At 37.5% G+C, this 23,706-nt stretch overlaps 1 protein-coding gene across 28 annotated transcripts in view; it reads left to right on the top strand.

Annotated features, from left to right (window-relative positions):
- LOC137055698 (receptor-type tyrosine-protein phosphatase delta) overlaps positions 1–23,706 on the top strand; it is a 633,917-nt gene that overhangs the window by 491,626 nt on the left and 118,585 nt on the right. For all 28 annotated transcript variants that reach the window (XM_067430762.1, XM_067430433.1, XM_067430164.1 and 25 more), the window contains exons 9-10: positions 10,710–10,855; positions 21,588–21,729. In XM_067430762.1, coding sequence (XP_067286863.1) covers positions 10,710–10,855; positions 21,588–21,729 — 288 coding nt within the window. The remainder of the gene's footprint in view (positions 1–10,709; positions 10,856–21,587; positions 21,730–23,706) is intronic.

Genomic DNA, 23,706 nt, shown 5'->3' with positions numbered 1-23,706 from the left:
GAGATCATGAGACTTTTATTGCGATTAAAATGTTTGCCTGTTTGTCTTTGCCTGTCTCGCTACTCACGGCCGAATTTAAATCCTGAAGGTCAGGTGCGTGGGCAGGGCCGTCGGCGAGAATCCAACGATAACGGATGTTGACGTGGTCGCCTCATGAATCAAATCGCACAAGTAGATGATGTCGTTCTTATCGAAGGTCGTCATCTGGCCGTTAAAACGCTGCTCTCAGAGGAAAGATCATCGCTCAGGTCCCGTGAGCTGTCGCTCTCCAGAGATTCTCATTAGCTGAGCGTCAGCCATATGGAGCTCGCACACACACAAGCCGAGCTTCTGTTGAGGTCAGCCTCGTTTTCGTGTTAAACAAACACACTAGAACTGTGGAAGTCAGAGGGCACTTTTGGTCTACATATAATTAAAAAAATAGTAAAGCACTTTTATTCATACAGCTCTTTGTACAATGCAGAGCGTTTCAAATCAGCTTTACAGTGATACACAGGAAAATAACAGAATCAGTGATGCAAAAAATAAGACAACTTCAAATTCTACTGTAAAGCAGCTTTAAAAAGACAATAGTGTCTGTTATTCAGCTCAATTCAGTTTAATGTTGATTAAATTCAGTTCAATAAAAGTGTCAATGTTACAAAATGTCTCACCGATTGGCTGAACGGCACACAACCCGGCCACTTGAAAACGTATTATTGTCTTTCACTTGAAAACGGTGTTGTATGTGTTTGTGTTGCACATGCTATTTGACAGACAGACAGCTGTGTGTATTTCTCTCAGGTGTGTGTGAGCCAGTCACCTCTGCCAGGGCAGATTTTATGTTGTTGTGGCCGTTATGAAGTCGCTGTGCTGTGAAAATAGCTTGAAACATTCTCATAGCCCACCATTAAATTAATGCTGTGTGAAAGGTCACGCTGCTCTCACACAAGTGTGTGTGTGTGTGTGTTAAAGCCAACCCTTCAGTCTTTAAGAGCAACTAGGATATACTGCAGCACCAGAAAATTAGCAAAGCAATTACATCAAACTGAAAAAAAAATGACTGCATGCAATTGCATTAAGACCCAAATAATAAAACCAAGTCTCATGTATTCTTATATTGTAATAGTTAGAAACTATCTGCATATCTAGTTCCTATTAATTGTAAACTATTTGTTTAATTTACAACCCTATTTTTATGTATGTTTTGGTAACATTTTATTTTAGGGTTTAGTTATTAACTATTAACTAGTTGCTTATTAGCATGCATATTACTAGGATATTGGCTGTTTATTAGAACTTATAAAGCACATATTAATGCCTTATTCTTCATGACCTATTCTTAAGCCTAACCAATACCTAAACTTAAATGCTACAAAAACTACCTTACTAACTATTAATAAGCAGTAAATTAGGAGTTTATTGAGGCAAAAGTCGTAGTTAATAGTGAATATGTGTTCCCCATACTAAAGTGTTACCTGTTTTTCTTCTGTGAGTCCACAGCAAACATGACATGAGTGTGTTTCATGTGTGATTCATCTGTAATAAATGACATGTCGGTCACTCAGTTGCACCTGAGCGAAAGGCGGATGGTACCTGTGCTTGTCCTGCTGCTCATGTGAAACTGAACAATTTTTACCATGTTTATGTCACATATCTCCAGGCAGCTTGTTGTCATATACTCCCAAAACGTCACATGTACTGTAACTTCAGTACCAAGGCCATCTGTGATAAACACTTGTCAGCATCAGATGCCCTTTTGGGAACATTTTACAAACATTAATAACATTATTGTTGGGTTTTTTTGAAAGTGTGTGTGTGTGTGTGTGTGTGTGTGTGTGTGTGTGTGTGTGTGTGTGTGTGTGGAGTGTGTGTGTGGAGTGTGGTAAAGTAATGTTGTCTGTTTAATATGCTGTTCTGCCAGCTAAAGTGTCTGTTTGAAGCGGCGGCCAAAAATAACCATCCAATGTAATCACAGCAGCAAATGGCCCCACAAAACCTGAACCCTCGACCAGACCCTCGAACCCTATCTCTGAGATAAAGACACAGACAGACAAACAGAAAGACAGGAGGGTGTTGTGAAATACTCATTTGTTCCCAGTGTTCAATCAAACACTCTGAATGCTCATAACTGATGGGTTTAACACACACACTCATGATGCTCATCTATGCGATATCTACAATTAGGGTCTGGAACCATTAAGAAATTATTAGTATTTTGTTTTTAAGTTTACGTTTACGTTATTTTATATTTTGTTTATTAGATTTGATTTTACATTCTCTTTTAAATTTGATTTTAATTTCCCATCTTGTTATTAATATTGGAACAAATACAGCTTGTGTGTATATATGTTTGTACTGATTAAGTTTGGAAACATTCCTATTTTTAATGTTTTTGAAAGAAGTCTCGATCACACTTTAGAATAGGTCCACTCTCACTATTAATTAACTATTAACTATATGACTTTCCCCCACTAAACTCCCAATTATTGGAATTAATAATTAATTATTAATTGGCAACGTGGGGGAGAGGACGCTGGCGTTGTGTCTGTTCGCCGCTTCTCCACCCACAAATCATGTTAATGTACTATTAGATTTAGATTTTATTTTATTTCCTTATGTTTGTGATTAGTCTAACAGTCAGAGCTACAATTGGGACTGTTGCTGGTTGCTGGCAGCCACTGAGAGGACGTTGTTCGTCGTTTCGTCGTTTTCAGCCGCTTCTCTAATGTTTATGTTTGAATTGCTGCGGTTGGTTTCTGGTTTGGAGGACATTTGATGTTTCTCGCCGCGGGTGCTCACTGGTGGTCTCCCTTGGGCTTAAGCTGCATGGTGGCTGAAGTTTGCACCGGGCTAGCGTCATCCGGGCTATCGTCATCGGCGTCCGGCATGATGTTGGGATGTTCCGCTTCTCAGCTGCGCCGCTGTTCCGTCCTGCATTGCGGCCGTGGAGCGGCTTGGACATCTGCGCCGACCCCAGTGTGTCCACAGAAGTGCCCGGAAAAATGTTCTGCCTCCTGCATGGTGCTGCAGCGATCCCCATTGTTTGAATCGTCATGAAGAAGACCCATCATCTGGTCTTCAGCTGTCGTGCTTCGGCGATGTCATCAGGACACACTGCCGCTGGGAGAAATCTGCAACATGGAGTGGACCACAGTGTGCTGCGGAGCTAACAGAGACTTCCACCATCAGCTGTTTTCTGTCCACCATCAGCTCTGTTTCTGTTTACCATCAGCTCTGTTTCTATTCACCATCAGCTCTGTTTCTGTTCTGTTTTCTGTGTTGGTTGATTGTTTGTAGTATTCTATATTTTTACTTGTTATTCATTTTCTTGTTGTTATCCCCCCCCCCCCCCCCCCTGTTGCACTTTGAGATTCTTCGGAATGAAAAGTGCATTATAAATAAAATCTATTATTATTATTATTAATTACTGCTTATGAATAGTTAGTAAAGTAGTTGTTAAGTTCAGGCATTAGGGTATAATTAAGGGATTCAGAATATGTTTATGCAAAATAATGCATTAATATGTGCTTTATAAATAGCTGATGTATATTCAGCTTTGGATCAAATAAATAAATTATTATTTAAAGTGTATTAAAATTTAAAAAAAAAAAAAAAACATTATTTTAAATTATAATATTTCACAATATTATACCTTTTTTCTGTATTTTGAACAAATGCAGACTTTAAGAACATAAGACTTCTTCTTTTAAAATATTAAAAATAGTAATGTTTCTAAAAGTTTGACCTGTAATGGATGGATGGATAGATGAGTGGATGGGTGGGTGGGTGGATGGATGGATGGACGGATGGATGGATGGACGGATGGATGAGTGGGTGGGTGGATGGATGGATGGATGGATGGATGAGTGGGTGGGTGGATGGATGGATGGATGGATGGATGGATGGATGAGTGGGTGGATGGATGGATGGATGGATGGATGGATGGATGAGTGGGTGGGTGGATGGATGGATGGATGGATGGATGGATGGATGGATGGATGGACGGATGGGTGGGCTGATGGATGGATGGATGGATGGATCTGATTGATTCATTAATTCAAATATGCAGATAAAATAAACATAACAAAAATAAATTGTAGATTTTTTTAACTTCTAATTAGGGCTGTCAATCGGTTAAAATATTTAATCACGATTAATCACATATTGTCATAAATCAACTCACGATTAATCTCAATTTAATCGTACATTTTTATCAGATCTATGTTTTTAATACTTTAATACTTTAATCAACATGGGTATGGATATATATGCATTCTTTATTCAAAAGTATATTTATTATTAGTGAACCATACTCAGAGCATGAAGATGTATCAAAGTCCACAGATTTTTTCAAAGAACATGTCTCTTAAGCCTAAGCTTCAAAATTCAGAATAAGCAGTGATTTCTCTCATTTAAAGAATACAAATAAAGGGAGTTTTTACACTGGCAGTTTAATTCAGAACAGGGCACAGTTCATATGAAAAACTGGTAATGTGAAAGCTGTTATGCGGAGCTGTGAGCGCACCAGTACCACACTATACCTGGAGGAGGTCCATATTCCACGAGTAGGAATATAGTGCGGCTCCTTTAAGAGATGTGCGCTATCTATTGAACTGCCGGTATTTTGTGTGTGTGTGTGCCGAACTCGGGAGCGTTTTAGCCGATTGTAATGTATTTAGTTCAATAAAAACATGTACTGTAAGTGGTGATGGTGTTAATGATTTACCTCAGATATGAGCGAGAGTGTGCTTCAGTGCATTGCGCTCGGACTGCAGAGAATGTGCTCAGTGAAAAAAACGCACTTTTCTTTCGACCTGGAGTCTAATAACAGTTAAGCAGTAAATACGGTAGCTAATGTAGGCTATAACTGCACTTGTTTCAGAATAGTAATGTTATTGTTAACACTTTCTTTCCCTATTAATGTTTGCTGCTGCATCCTTTCCAGCTTATCTCAATTTCTCCAGCTACGTACCATGGATCAAACAGAAAATGCGCGCTGCGTTAATCGCGCGTTAATAAAATGAGTGCTATTAAAATGTATTTGCGTTAATGCTTTATTAACATGCAAATTTTGACAGTCCTACTTCTAATATAAACTGGTGTGCAGTTTTTTTGTAAATTAAAGGAAATATAAATTGTATTTTTATATATACAATAACTTTGCGGACAGTGTTGATTTGGTTGGGTTTGATGAATGAATACAATTACAATATGTGTAAAATTGAGAAAATGGCATGAGATTATTTACGTGACTTCCCATAAACAGACATTTGATGTGTATAACTGTAGCTATGATGATCTTCATGCTATGATGATATGATGTTAGATATACTGTATACTAATTCTGACAATAATAATACATAAAAAAAATTGTATTTGTATTTGAAGTATATGTGGTATTGGTAGGTTAACAGCATCTTTAAAGCGCAGTGGTTCCTGAGCAGACGCACATTTGACAGACTGTGATCATGAAAGCGTTTCTGACAGACAGCAAATACAAGCTGCTCATGCAAGAGAAATTGAACGTGTCACTCGCTTTGGAAGAAGAGTAAAGACAGAAATGGTTTCTGATAGACAGGGACTGTTTCTCTAGTTCTGAAACACTCAAATGATCTACTGCATCACACTCAGAGCTCCCTGTATCTCACAAAGCAGTGCAAACAACCGCCCCTTTCCAGTGTGATGAATGAAGCGGAAGTAACAACAGCAGTATCATGCAGTGCATGTGCTGAGTGAAATACTAGGGGCAGAAAACATTGCAAATTGTAGTTTAGTACAGTGTCACAGGACCACATTACGTACAATAATCTCTCCTGGCAGCCCGAACCAAGAACAAGAGCACAGTTAATGTGACTATCTGTGTATTTTGTCACACTGGAAACGGAAGTTCACAAAAGCTGCGATTTAATTAAGTGTACATAATCTGATGCACCGTAGGTTTCGGAGTGAAGCATGACTGTTTGCATTTGGAGTTTGTTTTTAATCACATTTTTTGAACGCTTCGTTAGACAATTACAATCGGAAAAATCACAATTATGTTTTTTTTCTCTCCACAAATCATGCAGCCCTACTGTACATGTACATACTGCAGAATTACCCATTCACATTAGAAAAAAAAAGAAAAGAAAAAAAAGGCTGCAAAAATGTAAGTCTGACTCACGAATATGACATTTTTAGTGCATTTTAATATTAGAGCTCCGCTGTTGCATGAACAGTGCTTAAGTTAAGCCAGATCCTGTTCCAGAAAATGTCAGATTTTTAATTTTGTGTTCCACCATTGGTTTTTAAACAATCCGCCATAAACAACTGCATTACATAGTGACGTTTGCACGGAATGAGCGGAGCAGAGTTAGTATTCCAGTTCTTGCTGAAAATGTGCACGCACCGCGAAAAAGAGAGAGAGCGAGCGCGGGTTAATGGTGTATATTTGAAAGCTATGGATTGCTATAGGCACTCGGCAAATATATTTTTGATCAGCTTTTCTAAATCTCTCATTGATTTATGTTTATTGCTAAGTAGAGTTTAGCTAAAGTTTTTATTTTGATTTATTTATTTATTGTAAGGCGCCTGTATTTTAGAACATTATTTTCGAACGTATTAGTTGCTTGGCTAAATATGAGGGAAGTGAAGGTGTTGTGTCGTATAAACACCTATTGATCATGTTAGCTGATATAACGCATTATGAGTTTCCACCGCAATTCAGATGATCTGCTGGATTTACATCACATGTATACATTTTTCTTGAAATATGCTGCATAAAAGAACTGAGAACAGAATAAAGGAAACTTTCTTGTTTTATATGCAAAGTTAGCTGATATACATTTTTAAAAAGTCAAATTATAATTAAAAGGATTATGAAAGACATCAGTGTATAGATTTTGAATTGAACAAATTATAGGCAAATTATATTTTTATATAGTATTCAATTTAAGTCACTTACATAGATTTTCCCCCAGTTTAACTCTGTTACTATACTACTTTGAGTTATTCTGACTTTTGGGTAAAATAATTTCAAGTGTCTAGTTTAAAATAAAACCAGATTAGGGATATAGACCATAGGGTTTAAGAGCTGCAGACATTTTTATTTGGGTATGTCATTTTTTGAAAATTCTTGAAAATAAGGGCTCAGATTAAGATGTTAAATGTATGAATCGTAAAATAAACATTATGTGGTTGAAAACACTGAATAGTTGAAAGGCGTCAGTTTCTGGCTCAGCACCAGCCAAAGTGCAAGAGCACGTCTCATCCTGTTGCCAAATTGAAACTGAGGAGGCACAAATCAGATTTAAGGGGGCAATGCCTCATTTTTCCCCCTCTTGGCTCGTCGGTGAAAAAAATATAAACTGAATGATTTTTTGTCTCAATGCTAAATACGTGACCGAATAATATACTAGGCTGAAGTTAATTAATCAATCAACTTTATTTATATAGTGCTTTTACAATCGCAATTGTGTCAAAGCAGTTTTACAGTGTCAAACAGGACAATATTGTTACAAAATTAGATTTGGCTGTACAGTCGTTCTGGAGAAAACAGTGATGTTTTTGATGTAGATAAGGCCGTGTAGAAACTTTCAGCTCTGCCGTCACCATTTAGTGTATGTTCCGGGAAAACTGAAGTTGTATGGTCAGTGTCGGTCTGCACCTTTTTATTGCTGTTTTTGATCAGGAAATTATTATTTTACAAATTATGCACTGGGCTTGAATCTGTTGAGTTTGGCTTTTTTCTGGATCAGACCAAACGCACAGCTGCCGTTCAGTGTTAGTGTTCTTTGGTTTTGCTATTTCACGGCCTCATGTGTCACATTAAAACAGTGCGATTACGGGGGAACATGTGTCGTCATATTTGAGCAGCAGCATCTCTGTTTTAAGCAAAAAAGCAATTTCTCTGTTCTTGTGGTGATGTGCAGCGTGAGCTCTTAAGCAGGATTTACTGTCGACCCCAAACGCCATTAGAGCAGATTCACTGACAGCCGCATCTTTGATGTCGTATTCCACGGCGGCACGGCGCGTGTACAGATAACTGTATGACACCCGTCCTGACAGCCGCAGAAGATACGATTTTACGTATTTACATGCTGAGAAAACTGCGCTTTGAAGTAGAGAGAGAGAGAGAGAGGGAGAGAGAGAGAGAGAGAGAGAGAGAGAGAGAGAGAGAATGAGAGAGAGAGAATGAGAGAGTGAGAGTGAGAGTGAGAGTGAGAGAGAGAGAGAGAGAGAGAGAGAGAGAGAGAGAGAGAGAGAGAGAGAGAGAGAGAGAGAGAGAGAGAGAGAGAGAGAGAGAAAGGGGCGGTGGGTGTTGGCAGTCGTCGGCAGATATTTTGGATCGCTCAGTAAAATCCCTCTGGTAGTCGTGGTGACACCCTGCTCACAGATCCAATTATAGACAGGGACTATGGGATACGTATGTCACATCCTGCATTAACCGGCTTGCCTCATCCCTAATGAGAGATGGACACCACGATAACCCATTACACTAGGGCTGTCCCATTGTTGTTATTGCTAACTAAAACTACTGAACTTTGTTTTTGTTATTTGAAATAAAATATAAATCTTGCATTAAAAAAAAAAAAAAAAAAAAAAAAAAAAAAAAAAATTTAAACAACTAATTGAAAAAAGTATAGATACTAGTATTCACAAATGTGTATAATGACGTATGACAGGTATTACAAGGAGAGGATGACTTATGAGGACATTGGCCATATCCCCACTTTTCAAAATGCTTATAAATCATACAGGTGTGTGCTTGTGTTTGTGTGTGTGTGTGTGTGTGTCTCTGTGTGTGTGTGTGTGTGTGTGTGTGTGTGTGTGTGTGTGTGTGTGTGTGTGTGTGTGTGTGTGTGTGTGTGTGTGTCTGTGTGTCTGTGTGTCTGTGTGTCTGTGTGTCTGTGTGTCTGTGTGTGTGTCTGTGTGTCTGTGTAATCTGCTTGAAAAAACAAAACAGTTCGAATATAGTTACTTTTATTGATTACATGCTTACTTATTTTTTTACAAAATAGCACTAAAAATAATAATAATAATAAAAAAAAAATATATATATATATATATATATATCAGCTATAAATGCTTTATTCTTGATTTATAAGCATATCTATATCTACTCATGAATGTCTAGTAATGCTTTATAAATGATGAATTAACTATTTACCAATGCTCAACTAATGCTTCATAGCATGCAGTTATGATAATGTGTTACTGCTGTTCATAAATGTATAAAAGCCCTGCTATTATATTATATTATATTATATTATATTATATTATATTATATTATATTATATTATATTATATTATATTATATTATATTATATTATATTATATTATATTATATTATTCAAATCAATGTTATATACAGGTTATATCTAAATTAATCTAAAAGTAATCAAAGTAGTCCAATTATTACCTACATTTTTGTAATGTAATGTATTACATATTATATATCCTGCCCACAAACTTTTTTTTTAAACGATCTGCTGCAGTGTATGTCAAATATTTCACTATTTTTGCCTTGACACAGCTTCAGTAATGCCACTCACTGGTGTTTTTCAGCGGCCTGAATGTATTTGAATGTAATTGCGTGTGTCTCTTACATCAGCGAGGCAGACTATCATTTTTATATAGCTTTTAAATCATGTATTAAGTCCCTAATAAAGTTACAGGACAAATGTTCATTCTGCAGTTTTTATTGCATTTGGAGCCTGGTGAGTGTTAATTTTGGACTCTGGGATTCATTTACCGTCTGCTCTATTAATGACACCTAAGCTGCTCACAGATCATGATGTAAATCTCTTAAAATAAATGGCATTTCTTATCTCATTGCTCTGATGTTCTGACAGAGACATGCTGCTGCTTATTTCTATCACAACCATGTAATATATATATATATATATATATATATATATATATATATATATATATATATATATATATATATATATATATATATATATATATATATATATATATATATATATATATATATATATATATATATATATATATATATATATATATATATATATGCTCGGTGTGTTGATAATGACCACAGTTTCAGGCACAGATTACTTCAAATACACAGATTCCTAATCATGAATAAAAAAATAAATAAAAATGTGATTATATTCATATAGTAAGGATGCATGTTTCTGTCATGGAATAAAACAATACATTTTTTTATTTTATTTTATTTTATTTTATTTTATTTTATATTTTTTTCTTTCAAGTCAGAATTATGCAATAAACTCACAATTCAGACTATTTCTTGTAACTCAGTGTTTATAACTCACACTTTTTTAATTTCTATTATTATTTATTTATTTGTTTGTTTTCTTTCATGTTGGAAACAAACTTCCATAATATATAAAAAATACCTCAAAAAAGTAAAAAAACAAAAAAAAAAACAAAAAAAATCCAGTAATACATTCTGGCACAAATATTGGCAAATGTAACTTTTCACTACTTGGAACAATTATCAGAGGTGTTTTATATCAATGTGTTTATATTATTCATATGAATGATCCTCTGCTGTCTTGACATCAGCAGGCTTCTGTGTTCAAGGGATTATCTTCACATCTTTCCCTGTTCATTTGATTGCATTTATTTTTTCATTTACTGCTGTGTTGTATAACCATGTCCCGCCCCAAGAGTGCAAGGCACACAAATTCCGACCTCCGTTCAATAATCTGTCTGAATCAGTTGTGTAATCATGTCTCTACCCGCTTTCTCTCTTTCAGCGCCACCAAAATTCTTACGAACCCCGAATGATCAGACGGGTGTTCAAGGCGGCGTTGCCTCCTTCATCTGCCAGGCCACAGGTGAACCACGGCCCAAGATTGTGTGGAACAAGAAGGGGAAGAGAGTCAGCAACCAGCGTTTTGAGGTATTAGGTCTATTGTTCTGATGTAAAATGCTCGACAAGTGAATGCTAACGATACCCACGCCCCCCCATTGACCACACCCTCCACTTCAGCCACACCCAACCATTAGCATTTTCTCCCACCACTAACATGCATGGTTGCTGGGCCGGATTCACAAGGATCTTTAATACAATTTAAATAAAGTTCTTAAAATATATTCTGAGGACTTTATAATAATGTTATTATTAGTGCAATTCCGGAAAGCACAATATTTTCCTAAGATTATCGTATTTTAAATCAAATTATGTTGTTGTTATCTGAAAAAAAAAAAACAAAAAAAAAAAACATGCACAATATTGTGTCTCTACTGGCTTGGAATGCTGATAAAATATACCATAACTATAAAAAAATAAATAAAAAAATAACAGTTGTCTCTATTGGACATGTCTGTATAAAAGTTTTTACAGTATTTACTGTTATCAATATTGTTATTGACGTTGTTTTATGTTTTGTTTTATGTCTTAAAAGCAATGGTAATACAAAGTATATATATATATATATATATATATATATATATATATATATATATATATATATATATATATATATATATATATATATATATATACTAAAACCAAAACATTTTTTTTAAATTATTATTTTACATTTTTTAAGTATTTGAACAACCTGCTATTTTGCAAGTTCTCCCACTTAGAAATCATGGAGGGGTCTGAAATTGTCATCGTAGGTGCATGTCCACTGTGAGAGACATAATCTAAAGAAAAAAAAAAAAATCCAGAAATCACAATATATGATTTTTTAAATATTCATTCGTATGATACAGCTAAAAAATAAGTATTTGAACACCTGTCTATCAGCTAGAATTCTGACCCTCAAGACCTGTTAGTCTGCCTTTAAAAGGCCCACCTCCACTCCATTTATTATACTAAATTAGATGTACCTGTTTGAGGTTGTTAGCTGCATATAGACAATCAGTAAGAATCCAACTACTAACATGGCCGAGACCAAAGAGCTGTCCAAAGATAGTAGAGACAAAATTGTACACCTCCACAAGGCTGGAAAGGGCTACTCGGAAATTGCCAAGCAGCTTGGTTAAAAAGGTCCACTGTTGGAACAATCCTTAGAAAATGGAAGAAGCTAAACATGACTGTCAATCTCCCTCGGACTGGGGCTCCATGCAAGATCTTACCTTGTGTGGTCTCAATGATCCTAAGAAAGGTGAGAAATCAGTCCAGAACTACACAGGAGGAGCTGTTCAATGACCTGAAAAGAGCTGGGACCACCGTTTCCAAGGTTAATGTTGGCAATACACTAAGACGTCATAGTTTGAAATCATGCATGGCACAGAAGGTTCTACTGCTTAAACCAGCACATGTCCAGGCCTGTCTTAAGTTTGCCAATGACCATTTGGATGACCCAGAGGAGTCATGGGAGAAATTCATGTGGCCAGATGAGACCAAAATATACATTTTTGGTCATAATTCTACTAAACGTGTTTGGAGGAAGAAGAATGATGAGTACCATCCCAAGAACACCATCCCTAATGTGAAGCATGGGGGTGGTAGCGTCATGCTTTGGGGGTGTTTGTCTGCACATGGGACAGGGCAACTGCACTGTATTAAAGGGTTACTTCAGCGATTAGCATATGGCTTTGTATCAGTAGAAACCCAGGAGTATATTCAAATGATTGTGCTCCCCCCTCATATCCCCCTGAGACAAGAGATTTATGCATTGTATTTCTGGAAAAATTATTCCCATGATGCAAATTGACGATATTTGCGTCATCTTTGGAATGTTTGGCCAGAGGCTAAAGACTACAGCCAGCAGAGCGAGCTATTTCCACACGTTTTCAACTCGCACATGGGGGATAGGAGATCGCATTCACAGCACTCAGCTCGCAGCTGCAGGACTCAGATTAAATATAATCTGACTCCTGCAGCATTGTACTGTGAGACTCACGCGGCGACTTGATCATTACATTGAACAGACACAATCAGTATTTAATTAGAGTGTCTGTTCTCCAACTCAGTCACAGTAATCCAGTAGTGGTGGCTTTGGGAATGGCCTCACAGGGTAGCGAAGCATTCTGGGAATTGTAGTCTTTCATCCCCATGAGACACAAATATATTTTCTGTCTTTTCTCAATCTAGAAGGCACCAAAATAATTTCAAAATAACATAAAAAATGTCACATTTGTACTACATTAATGACCCAGTTTAAATACAGATTCATCTTCCCAGCGTTGAAGTACCCCTTTAAGGAGAGGATGACCGGGGCCATGTATTGCGAGATTTTGGAGAACAACCTCCTTCCCTCAGCTAGAGCATTGAAGATGGGTCGAGGCTGTGTCTTCCAACATGACAATGACCCGAAGCACACAGCCAGGATAACCAAGGAGAGGCTCTGTAAGAAGCATATCAAGGTTCTGGCGTGACCTAGCCAGTCTCCAGTCCTAAACCCAATAGAGAATCTTTAGAGGGAGCTCAAACTCTGTGTTTTTCAGCGACAGGCCAGAAACCTGACTGATCTAGAGAAGATCTGTGTGGAGGAGTGGGCCAAAATCCCTCCTACGGTGTGTGCAAACCTGGTGAAAAACTACAGGAAACATTTGACCTCTGTAATTGCAAACAAAGGCTACTGTACCAAATATTAACAATGATTTTCTGAGGTGTTCAAATACTTATTTGGAGCTGTATCATACAAATAAATAGTTGAAAAAAATCATACATTGTGATTTCTGGATTTTTTTAGATTATGTCTCTCAGAGTGGACATGCACCAACGATGACAATTTCAGACCCCTCCATATATATATATATATATATATATATATATATATATATATATATATATACCTTTTTATATATAATAAAATATAAAAATCAATTTTTTTCTGCTAGATTTTTTTATTTTTTTTTAGTTCATGTACTAAAAAATCATAAAACTATATTGACAATAATAAAATCACAAAAACACAACACAATTATTTTAAACCTAAAATGAAATGGAAAATACAAAAAATTGAACAAATTTGTTTGTATATAAATATATATATTGTGAATCCGGCTCTTAATCTCAATACCAAGAGATCATAGAATGACCTTCATTTGAAGAAATGACGGATCAGATTCTAGTCAAGCATATGCTTCACATCTGTAAAATGCACTGTTCCCAAAAGTTTGTTGCTTTTTTTTATCCTTTTCTTTTGAGCGTCTCATTTGCTTCTCAGTGCATGTTCTCCGGTCTCACGTGGCTGAATCCTGTATGATTATTTATCTGTTTTTGGATCGCCACCTCAGCTCAGCATGATAAACGCATCGCAGCTGAACACTGATAAGATTTTTATTAATTTCTGCGTCATCTTGCCGCTCGACCATCTTCCCTCTTCTGTTCGGCTAACATGTGGCCACTAATCTATGGACGCTTATCGGCTGATACGGCGCCTTTTCGCCTGCAGAAACGAAATCTTATCAACGTTCATTACAATGCTATACACCACTAACATGCCAACTAATATGCTAACCTTCGATACGCAACAAAACGTCTCCGACTTCACCCTCACCCCTGCAACTTAACTCATCACTACTATCTTTATAAACATCCGTTTAATGCTCAGTTTCTACTTGGCTTCGTTAGCCAACAGCTGCATGCGTGAGTGCGTGGTCATACACGCATTTCTTTGCGTGAAAAGTGACAGTGAATGAAATGACGCAGAGTATGACCACTGATGTATTTAAGTCTGTAAAACGGAGAACCCGTCCTGGTTGTTTCTGTCAGAAGTGAGTATACATCTCCCCAATTGCCACCAACTAAACTGTCTGTGAGCGTCTTGTGTCCCGTCCGTCTGGCGTCAGTCGGTCTCGTCGAGGTTAATCGACTGTCTACTGTTGTTTTTTTTCCCAATGACGTTTGTACCTGTGACGTCCCATCTCCATTCTCGTTTCATGTTTCATACAATCAGCTTTAAGAATGGGCCAGATCACGCTCGCTGAAAGTTGCACGGCCATCCCATTCTTAAAGCCACCAGGTTTATTTGTTTATTTGTGAAACGTCTGGTTGAAGAATTTGCATTGCCTTTAAACATTCACTGAGCATTTTACACAAATCGAACATGTGGTGACTTATTTCTTCCCAGTGCATTGCAAGCATGTTGTCCTTCCCAAAAGCCCTTATCATAACCTGCATAAATGGCTTATCGTGTCAGTCTAAAATTCTCCTTACACCCACGGTCGGTGAAGAGGTGCAGGACAATGTCGTCCCACCAGTCCTTGCATCAAACTCTCATCTACAGACACCTCCTTTTGGGCACAAGGCGTTTTTACTGCTTGATAAATATTAGTCATCATGACACAAAACTTCATGTGCTCGTCATCTGATAATTAACACCCCGAAATAGATTATTATTTAGTCTTCTTTTTCAAATAAAAAGAAAAGGAGGATAGCTAGTATGTGCCAGTGGCAGGAAATTGTATATTCCTTTGTGCACGTCAAAAGATCAATTTCGATTTGAAGCTTGTGACATAAACACACACATCAATCTGATCAATTTATTTAACATTCATGTAAACATTCGTGTGGATGTTCGGAGACATTATCAGAATAATTTTATTCCGACTGAAACAATAGATGTCAATCTAAATGTAGCTACTGATGCTGATGGCAAATTTCAGCTGTCTCATCCACAGTTTTGGTCTCTTGTTTTTATTTATTCTACAAATCATGTTGTTTGTGGACATGTCAAGAATAAGCAATGTACCTGCGTTTTACCAGATCACAGGATCATATCTACAGTCTCGTTATCGATTCATCTAGTGCATAGTTGATTCTATAAAGTGCAGAGCTTGTGCGTCTGCCTACATTTTGAAGATTACAAACACCGTCTTATTTTATTTGGAATAGCATGCACTCATGAATTGTGCAAGACATTATATCTTCCCTTTACAAAACATGTTTGTGTGCTATATTAGTATACTTCTCAGGCATAACATTATGACCACCATCCTAATATAGTGTTTTTCCTGACCCGTCGAGGCATGGTCTCCATTAGACCCCTGAAGGTGTGCTGTGGTGTCTGGCACCAAGATGTTAGCTGCAGATACTTTAAATCATGTTAGTTGTGAGGTGGGGCCTCCATGGATCGGACTTGTTTGTTCAACTGCAACACATCCCATAGATGCTTGATTGGACTGAGATCTGGGGATTTTGGAGGCCAAATCAACACATCAAAGTCGTTGTGCTCCTCAAACTATTCCTGAACCATTTTTGCTTTGTGGCAGGGTGCATTATCATGCTGAAAGAGGCCATAGTCACTATGGGATACTGTTAGGGATACTGTTTCCATGAAAGGGGTAGGTGGTATGTGTCAAAGTAACATCCACATGGATGGCAGGAACCAAGATTTCCCAGTAGAACATTGCCCAAAGCATCACAGTGCTAGCCTTCTTCCTATAGTGCATCCCGGTCCAATGCGTTCCCCAGGTAAGCGTGGCATCCGCATGATGTAAAAGAAAATGTGATTCATCAAACCAGGCCACCTTCTTCCATTGCTCTGTAGTCCAGTTGCGATGCCCACGTGCCCACTGTTGTCTCTTTCAGCGGTGGACAGGGGTCAGCATGGGCACCCTGGCGTCAATACACTGTGTATTCTGACAACTTTATGTCAGAACCAGTATTAACTTCTTGAGCAATTTAAGCTACAGTAGCTTGTCTGTTTGATCGGCCCAGCCTTCGTTCACCAAGTGCATCAATAAGCCTTGGTGACAGTGTTCATGTCCCTGTCATCGGGTCACCACTGTTCCTTCCTGGACCACGTTTGATAGATACTGAACGCTGCAGTCCGGGAACACCCCACAAGAGCTGGAGTTTTGGAGATGCTCTGACCCAGTTGTCTAGCTATCACAATTTGGCGCTTGTCAAACTCGCTCAATTCCTTATGCTTGCCTATTTTTCCTGCTTCTAACACATCAACTTTGAGGACAAAATGGTAACTCAATGCCTTCTATATCCAACCACTAACAGATACCGTGATGAAGAGAGAATCAGTGTTATTCACTTTACCTGGCAATGGTTATAATGTTATGCCTGATCAGTGTATATTTAAGTACTGAGTAATTGTAATTAAAAACATGTACTTACTATTGGATTGGGGTTATGATTAGGGTTTGGTTAGGTGTTATTTGCATGTAGTTATGCATAATTTACTGTTATTACTATGGTAAGTACATGTAACATATGTAATGAGGGCACTGTAAAATAAGGTGTTACCAAACTTTATTTCAAGTATAAAAGTCACCTAAACCGGCTGTTAAGTTCGCTAAAAATTAAACTTACCGGCATACAGTATAAAAAAACTATATTAAACAAGTTTTTTTTTAAAGCTAGCACTATTTAACTAGTAAACTAAGGTTCTGTTTACACTAGTGCATTTCTGTCTGTCAACGCCTGCCGTTAACATGACACTTTTTGAAATGCTGCAGACCCCGTTTTAGTTTGAGAACGCCAGGGGTTGCATTTCAATTTAGATGGAGCAAAATGCACACATTCACTGATTCGTCAAGCCCCTATCATTTGACCATCACATTACCGGAATGTAACAAAAGGAGAACAGAGCCATCTTTCTCAATGGCTCTGAAACAGACCAGCCTCGGTGACTAAACCAGTAAACCAGGGTTCTTCAACAATTTTCAGGGCATGGCCTCTTTATGTGATAGAGACATGGAGTTGCAAATTTAGTAAAACTTCAGATTTTAATTTTACTGTGAGACGAATAAAGTGAATAAATGAATATTAGTGTTTTCCTGTTGCTCAACCAGTAGAGTGTGGCGCTAGCAATGCCAAGGTCATGGGTTTGATTCCCAGGGAAAGCAAGAATTGACTAAAATTGTGTACCTTAAAATGCAATGTAGGTCGCTTTGGATAAAAGTGTCTGCCAAATGCATAAATGCAAATGTAAAGATAGTGGAGCTTTCACTTACACATTACACCTGCACATTACAAGAGAACCCACACTGATTTTAGATACTCCGTAATTTATCCATCTCACAGTAAAATTAAAATCTGAAGATTTAGTACATTTGAAGCTCCATGTCTCTATTGCCTAAGGAGTCCTCTTCTTCTTTTTCTTTCGGCTGTTCCCTTTAGGGGTCGCCACAGCGAATCATCTGACTCCATCTAGTAGTATCGTCTGTATCTTCTTCTCTCAGAACGTCTACCTTCATGTCCTCCTTGACTACATCCATAAACCTCCTCTTTGGTCTTCCTCTCGACCTCCAGCCTGGCAGCACTAACCTCAGCATCCTTTTACCGATGTATTCACTCTCCCTCCTCTGAACATGTCCAAACCATCTCAACCTGACCTCTCTAACTTTGTCTCCAAAACATCTCACATGTGCTGTCCCTCTGATGTACTCATTCCTGATCCTAGCCATCCTCGTCACTCCCAAAGAAAACCTCAACATCTTCAGCTCTGCTACCTCTAGCTCTTCCTCCTGTCTTTTCCTCAGTGCAACTGTCTCCAAACCATACAACATCGCTGGTCTCAACACTGTCCTGTACACCTTTCCTTTCATTCTCTATCGCCTAAGGAGTCCGTGCCCTTTAAATTGTTGAAGAACCCTGGTTTACACGATCACTGAGGCTGGTCTATTTCAGACCCCTAAAGAAAGAAGGCCCTGGTCTATTCTTGTTGCATTCCAGTAATGACATCATTTTAATTTTTTATTTGGGAGTCTTCATATTTTTGTCAAATGTCAATTTTGAGAGTGATTCATTGCATTTATATGTCGATGTCACTTTTAAAACTTTGCAGCGTGTAATTGGCTGTCATTCCTCTTAGCAGCATGAAAAACAATACGTTTATTCAATGGATTATAGCTATTTAGCCTTGAATCACTAAAAAGCTGTCTCATCTCAGTTTGCGATCTCACAACGTTCCATTACAATCAGTAAAGTTGTCTACACTGCATAATGAATCTCTTACGTACATCTTGTATTTCATTTTTAATGAGAGATTTCGTGAAAGAGCAGAATGCAGCAGTTTGATCAAAATCTCTGGCATTTTGAGCGGTGACTGTATTCTAACTTAAACACCTGTGATTGGCCATTACTTTCAAGAGATCAACAAACATGTCTGTGATTGGCCACATTTCTCACAGCTGCAAAAACACGCTGTAAATGAGAACATTTCTCTAGAGAGCAAACCAAAAAGCGGAAATAGAGTGTTTGCCAAATCTGTTTGACCAATGATCTCCAAGCTTTGCTGACTTTGTTGTTGTTTTAAGTAGTCACTGTGCAGTTAAACACTATTTTATGATATTGCAATCGCCAACATGTTCAAGAGGCAAGCTATTATTATAGCAATCTGCAACAATCGGCAACTGTTTACACTATGCGCATACCCAGTGTCCACGAATGGTCATGTGATTCGTGTTTCAGTGGTGTAGTGTGGACTTTTCTGGATAATTTTTCATTTTAAAACGTTGCTAAAATGAATATGCAGTATTAGTGTAGTTCACAGTTTACTTGCAGTCCAAAAGAAAAAACGTAATGCTGCACATGGCCTTGGCTTTGTGAACAACGCATAATTTTTACCATCTGAGGCAGATTTTCATCATTGTAAAATATTTATTTTGTGGCAGGGCAAAACTGACAGTGTTAAATCATTTAGCGTGACATGCTCACTGACAGCTGAGGATTTCTTATGACAGTGTCAATAGTAGCATGCCAGTCCCGCTGTGGTGACCTTCAGATGAAGAAGCAAAAGGAGCACAGCTGCTGATGACGTGTTTGAGGGAACCATTCAGTTATGATACCACTACCGAAATGACCTTGAGATAAAGACTGCGCAGTTCACAATTATCTTTTCCCGGGAACATAATGCAGACATTAGTACAAGAGCATATTTGGGTTTGTCAAGGATTTCCACCCTTACAAAAATCAAGAATACTTTAAGTTAATTTAGGTACATTTAAGTTTACATATGTTTTATGTAGTTAAATATACAAAGGCAGTGTACTAAGGAACTATTTCAAAACTTTGGGGAACTCAATTTTCCCACTTTTTAGTTTATAAAAGTATACTTTTAAGTGTGCTTTAAGAGTAAGAGTAGTAAACGTTTAGAGCATAAAAAGTAAAACTTTTGTATTTCAAATATACTACAAGTAAACTTATAAGAATACTGTAAGTGTACTAGCTATTATAGCACAGTTTTAGTTTAATAATGTACACTTTGAAGTACACACAGTTAACTATTCATTTTATAATTAAAGTATGTTTTGTAACTTTACTTTTTTGTAAGTTTCATTTATATTAACTTAACATCATACTCAAACTTAACTATGTTAACTTGAAAGTATAGTATTATGTCCCTAGTATCCTACGTATATTATAACTGTACTTTTAAGTAGACTTGAAGTTAACGCCTACTGTATGTACACAGCCAGTGGATTTATGGTAATGATTTATGTATAAAATAGTGACCTTATTTGGGGGTGGGGGGAAAGAGTATATCTCTCTGATAAGTGGAAAAAAGTTAACTTTTTAAAAAAAGTTTAAAATACACACTTGAATAAAACGGCACACTTTTTTGTAAGGATAGTCAGTCATGACCAGAGTCTCAGCTAAACTGAGAGTCTGACATAAAATATTTCATAAGTCTCATATTGTATAAACTCATAAGAAACATAAATCAATCAATTGATCAACTTTATTTATATAGTGCTTTTACAATATTTACAATATACGATTGTTTCAAAGCAGCTTCACAGTGTTAAACAGGACAATATTGCAGAACAAATTGATTTGGCTGTATAGTCGTTCTGGAGAAAACAGTGATTAGCTTTAAATTTGTCATAATAGTGATATAGTATTATAGTTTATAGAATTAAATAAGAACAAATTATTTAACTTTATTTGTATATTTCGTTACAAATAAAGTCGTGTCCCCAACTGAGCAAGCCAAGCCAAAGGTGACAGTGGCAAGGAACCAAAACTCCTTCAGGGCATGATGGAGAAAACAAACCTTGGGAGAAACCAGCCACAGTCGGGGTGCCAGTTCTCCTCTGGCCTTTTAACAAACAGTGTATGATTATTATTCTGGCAACCTTATAGGTCAGAAATCATATTAGATCGGAATATTCAAAGTTTCTGGGTACCACGCGAGAGACGGTTTATTGAGGATGCCACGTCGATTAAACCTAATTTAGGATACACAGAAAAAAAAAAGGAGGAAAAATTAATCAGTTTGCACTGGGCTTCAGGATGAGAAAACACCAACATATCAGTGATTCTAAATAATTCCAAGGGGAAAAAAACACAGCCCGGCTGAAGACCTTAACCAGACTTTTTGTGTTTCTATGTCCTGTGTTCGTACTGTTGCATCAGGTTGAGTAAATGAAGGTCCTCTGTCTGTCCAGAGCTCTTTGTCAGGATGAATTGTGTGTGTGTGTGTGTGTGTGTGTGTGTGTGTGTGTGTGTGTGTGTGTGTGTGTGTGTGTGTGTGTGTGTGTGTGTGTGTGTGTGTGTGTGTGTGTGTGTGTGTGTGTGTGTGTGTGTGTGTGTGTGTGTGTGTGTGTGTGTGTGAGTGTGTGTGTGTCTGTGTGTGTGTGTGTGTGTGTCTGTGTGTGTGTGTCTGTGTGTGTGTGTCTGTGTGTGTGTGTTTGTAAAAGCATGATTCTCCGTCGTCAATCGTGAGCAAAAAAAAAACTCGCGTAACATATCTTGTCTCTCGCACCTGTAGGTTATAGAGTTCGATGATGGATCGGGCTCCGTGCTGAGAATCCAGCCGCTGCGGACACCGCGCGATGAAGCCATTTACGAATGCGTCGCCTCCAACAGTGTTGGGGAGACGAGCGCCACGACACGACTCACTGTTTTACGTGGTAGGTCTATGACGAATAACACTAGCTAACCTTTACTCTCTCATTGCCTTCCAGCCATCACAGGTACGTGTTTTGTCTGTCTCTTTGTTTTGTCTGTTTGTATATTTCTTCAGTGAGTACAATACTGGTAAAAAGTTTGGAACAATTTAGATTTTTTAAATGCTTTTTTATGCTTACCATGGCTTCATTTATATTAATAAAAAGTACAGTAAAAACTGTTATATTGTAAAACAGTATTACAATATAAAATATCTATTGCAATACATGTTAAAATGTATTCCTTTGTGTAATGCTGGTGATTCAGAATTGAATCCAAATTCAGTGTAAAATGTCTGAAGGGGACATATTATGCCCCTTTTGACAAGATGCAATATAAATCTCTGGTGTACCCAGAGTGTGTATGTGAAGATTCCAAAATACACCACAGATCGTGTATAATAGCTTATCAAATTTGCCCCTATTTGGGGTGTGAGCAAAAAAGTGCCATTTTTGTGTGTCCCCTTAAATGCAAATGAGCTGCTGTTCCCCGCCCCCCCTTCCAGAAGAAGGCGGATCCATTTTTTATACAAGCTTCGGATACTCCGTCAACAACAAAACAGGCGAATCTCACTCAGCCTTAATGTCAGAAATAATCTGAATAATCAGCCTTACATCTTTGAACCAGAGTCGGATTCTGATGTAGAGACTCAGAAAGAGGTTGCAACTTTCAGACTGCACCTGGACATTTCGGAATGGTTAACGGAGACATTTATGAATCGTTAGTTGTTGTGGAGCTTGTTGTTGTACTAGCATGTACCGTTATGTTCATCTATAAATTGTTGTATAGGTGCTTATGTGGGGACGTGTGTACCTTGCTATATACAGTGCATGATAAAATGCATGTTTATGAATTACACAGACTGTGAGCGTTTTCGGGATAAAACTGAATACAGACAGAGACTATGGTAACTTTAGCCATATAGCATTCTAGAACGTTCCTTCAGAAAGGAAATGTGCAAAAATTGGCAAAATATGAAGTGCCATCCTTACTTGTTCTGGATATGAAGTTGGAGCACAAATCATTGGTATTGACCATCCTCCAGAAACAACTTTTTTGCAAATCCGGCACTGTACTGACCCTTGTTGGTGAAGCAATCATGTTTAAAATGATTTGCGCAAATATATAACATTTTACCAACAATCTTCAGCACATTTCCTTCAAAAATTAAATCCAACCATGGTGTCCTCAGTGGCTCGGATGCCGGGAGTATATGGAGACTCGAGTATATGGAAAACATTTGTAATGTTTTTTTGGCACAAACATTGTAGTACTCTAGATAGGTCAGACGGCGAGTAAACAGAAATGGTCTGTGTGTTTCTCACACAGGGATGTGTCTATACTAACAGCGCATTATAAAAGATTGATAATGATTGATGGGGATTATAAAAAAAAAAGTATTGGATGGATTTTTACCATTATAGGCTTGTTGTTTACACACAGTGGACACACATCTGTGTTCTAACGCCTTATAAAAGTGAATTTTGCATAATTGTTCCCCTTTAACAAAAATGACAGGCAACGGGAAACAAGCAAAACACAATAAATCCAAACACAGGGAAAGGCAAAAAACACAAAAGGCTGCATTTGAAATATTTTTGTAGCAAAAGAAGCATGTCTGAATTTACAGTGCTCATAAAAGTAGGCAAAAAGTAACTGGATAAGCCGCTACTTCCCTTGAGATTCTGAAGTGTACATAGAATATGATATTAAAATATCTATCTCATGAGACCACAGGAGAGGATTTGCGAATGGCATTTGTAAATTATTTGTGAAATAGATGCAACTGATGCCGTTGGTCACATGACAATGACAACATGAAAAATTTAGTATGTCCGGATTATACTACACATATTCATACGATATAGAGCAACCTTTTTAGCGGTTGCAAAGTACTTTTTAAAATAAGTACCTCCTCAAGAGTGTGATGCTGCATCCCA

Source organism: Pseudorasbora parva, chromosome 1, assembly GCF_024679245.1.
Source record: "Pseudorasbora parva isolate DD20220531a chromosome 1, ASM2467924v1, whole genome shotgun sequence".
Taxonomy (NCBI): Eukaryota; Metazoa; Chordata; class Actinopteri; order Cypriniformes; family Gobionidae; genus Pseudorasbora; species Pseudorasbora parva.
Note: the sequence above shows the minus strand (reverse complement) of the source record. Positions and strands in the feature narration are given on the sequence as shown.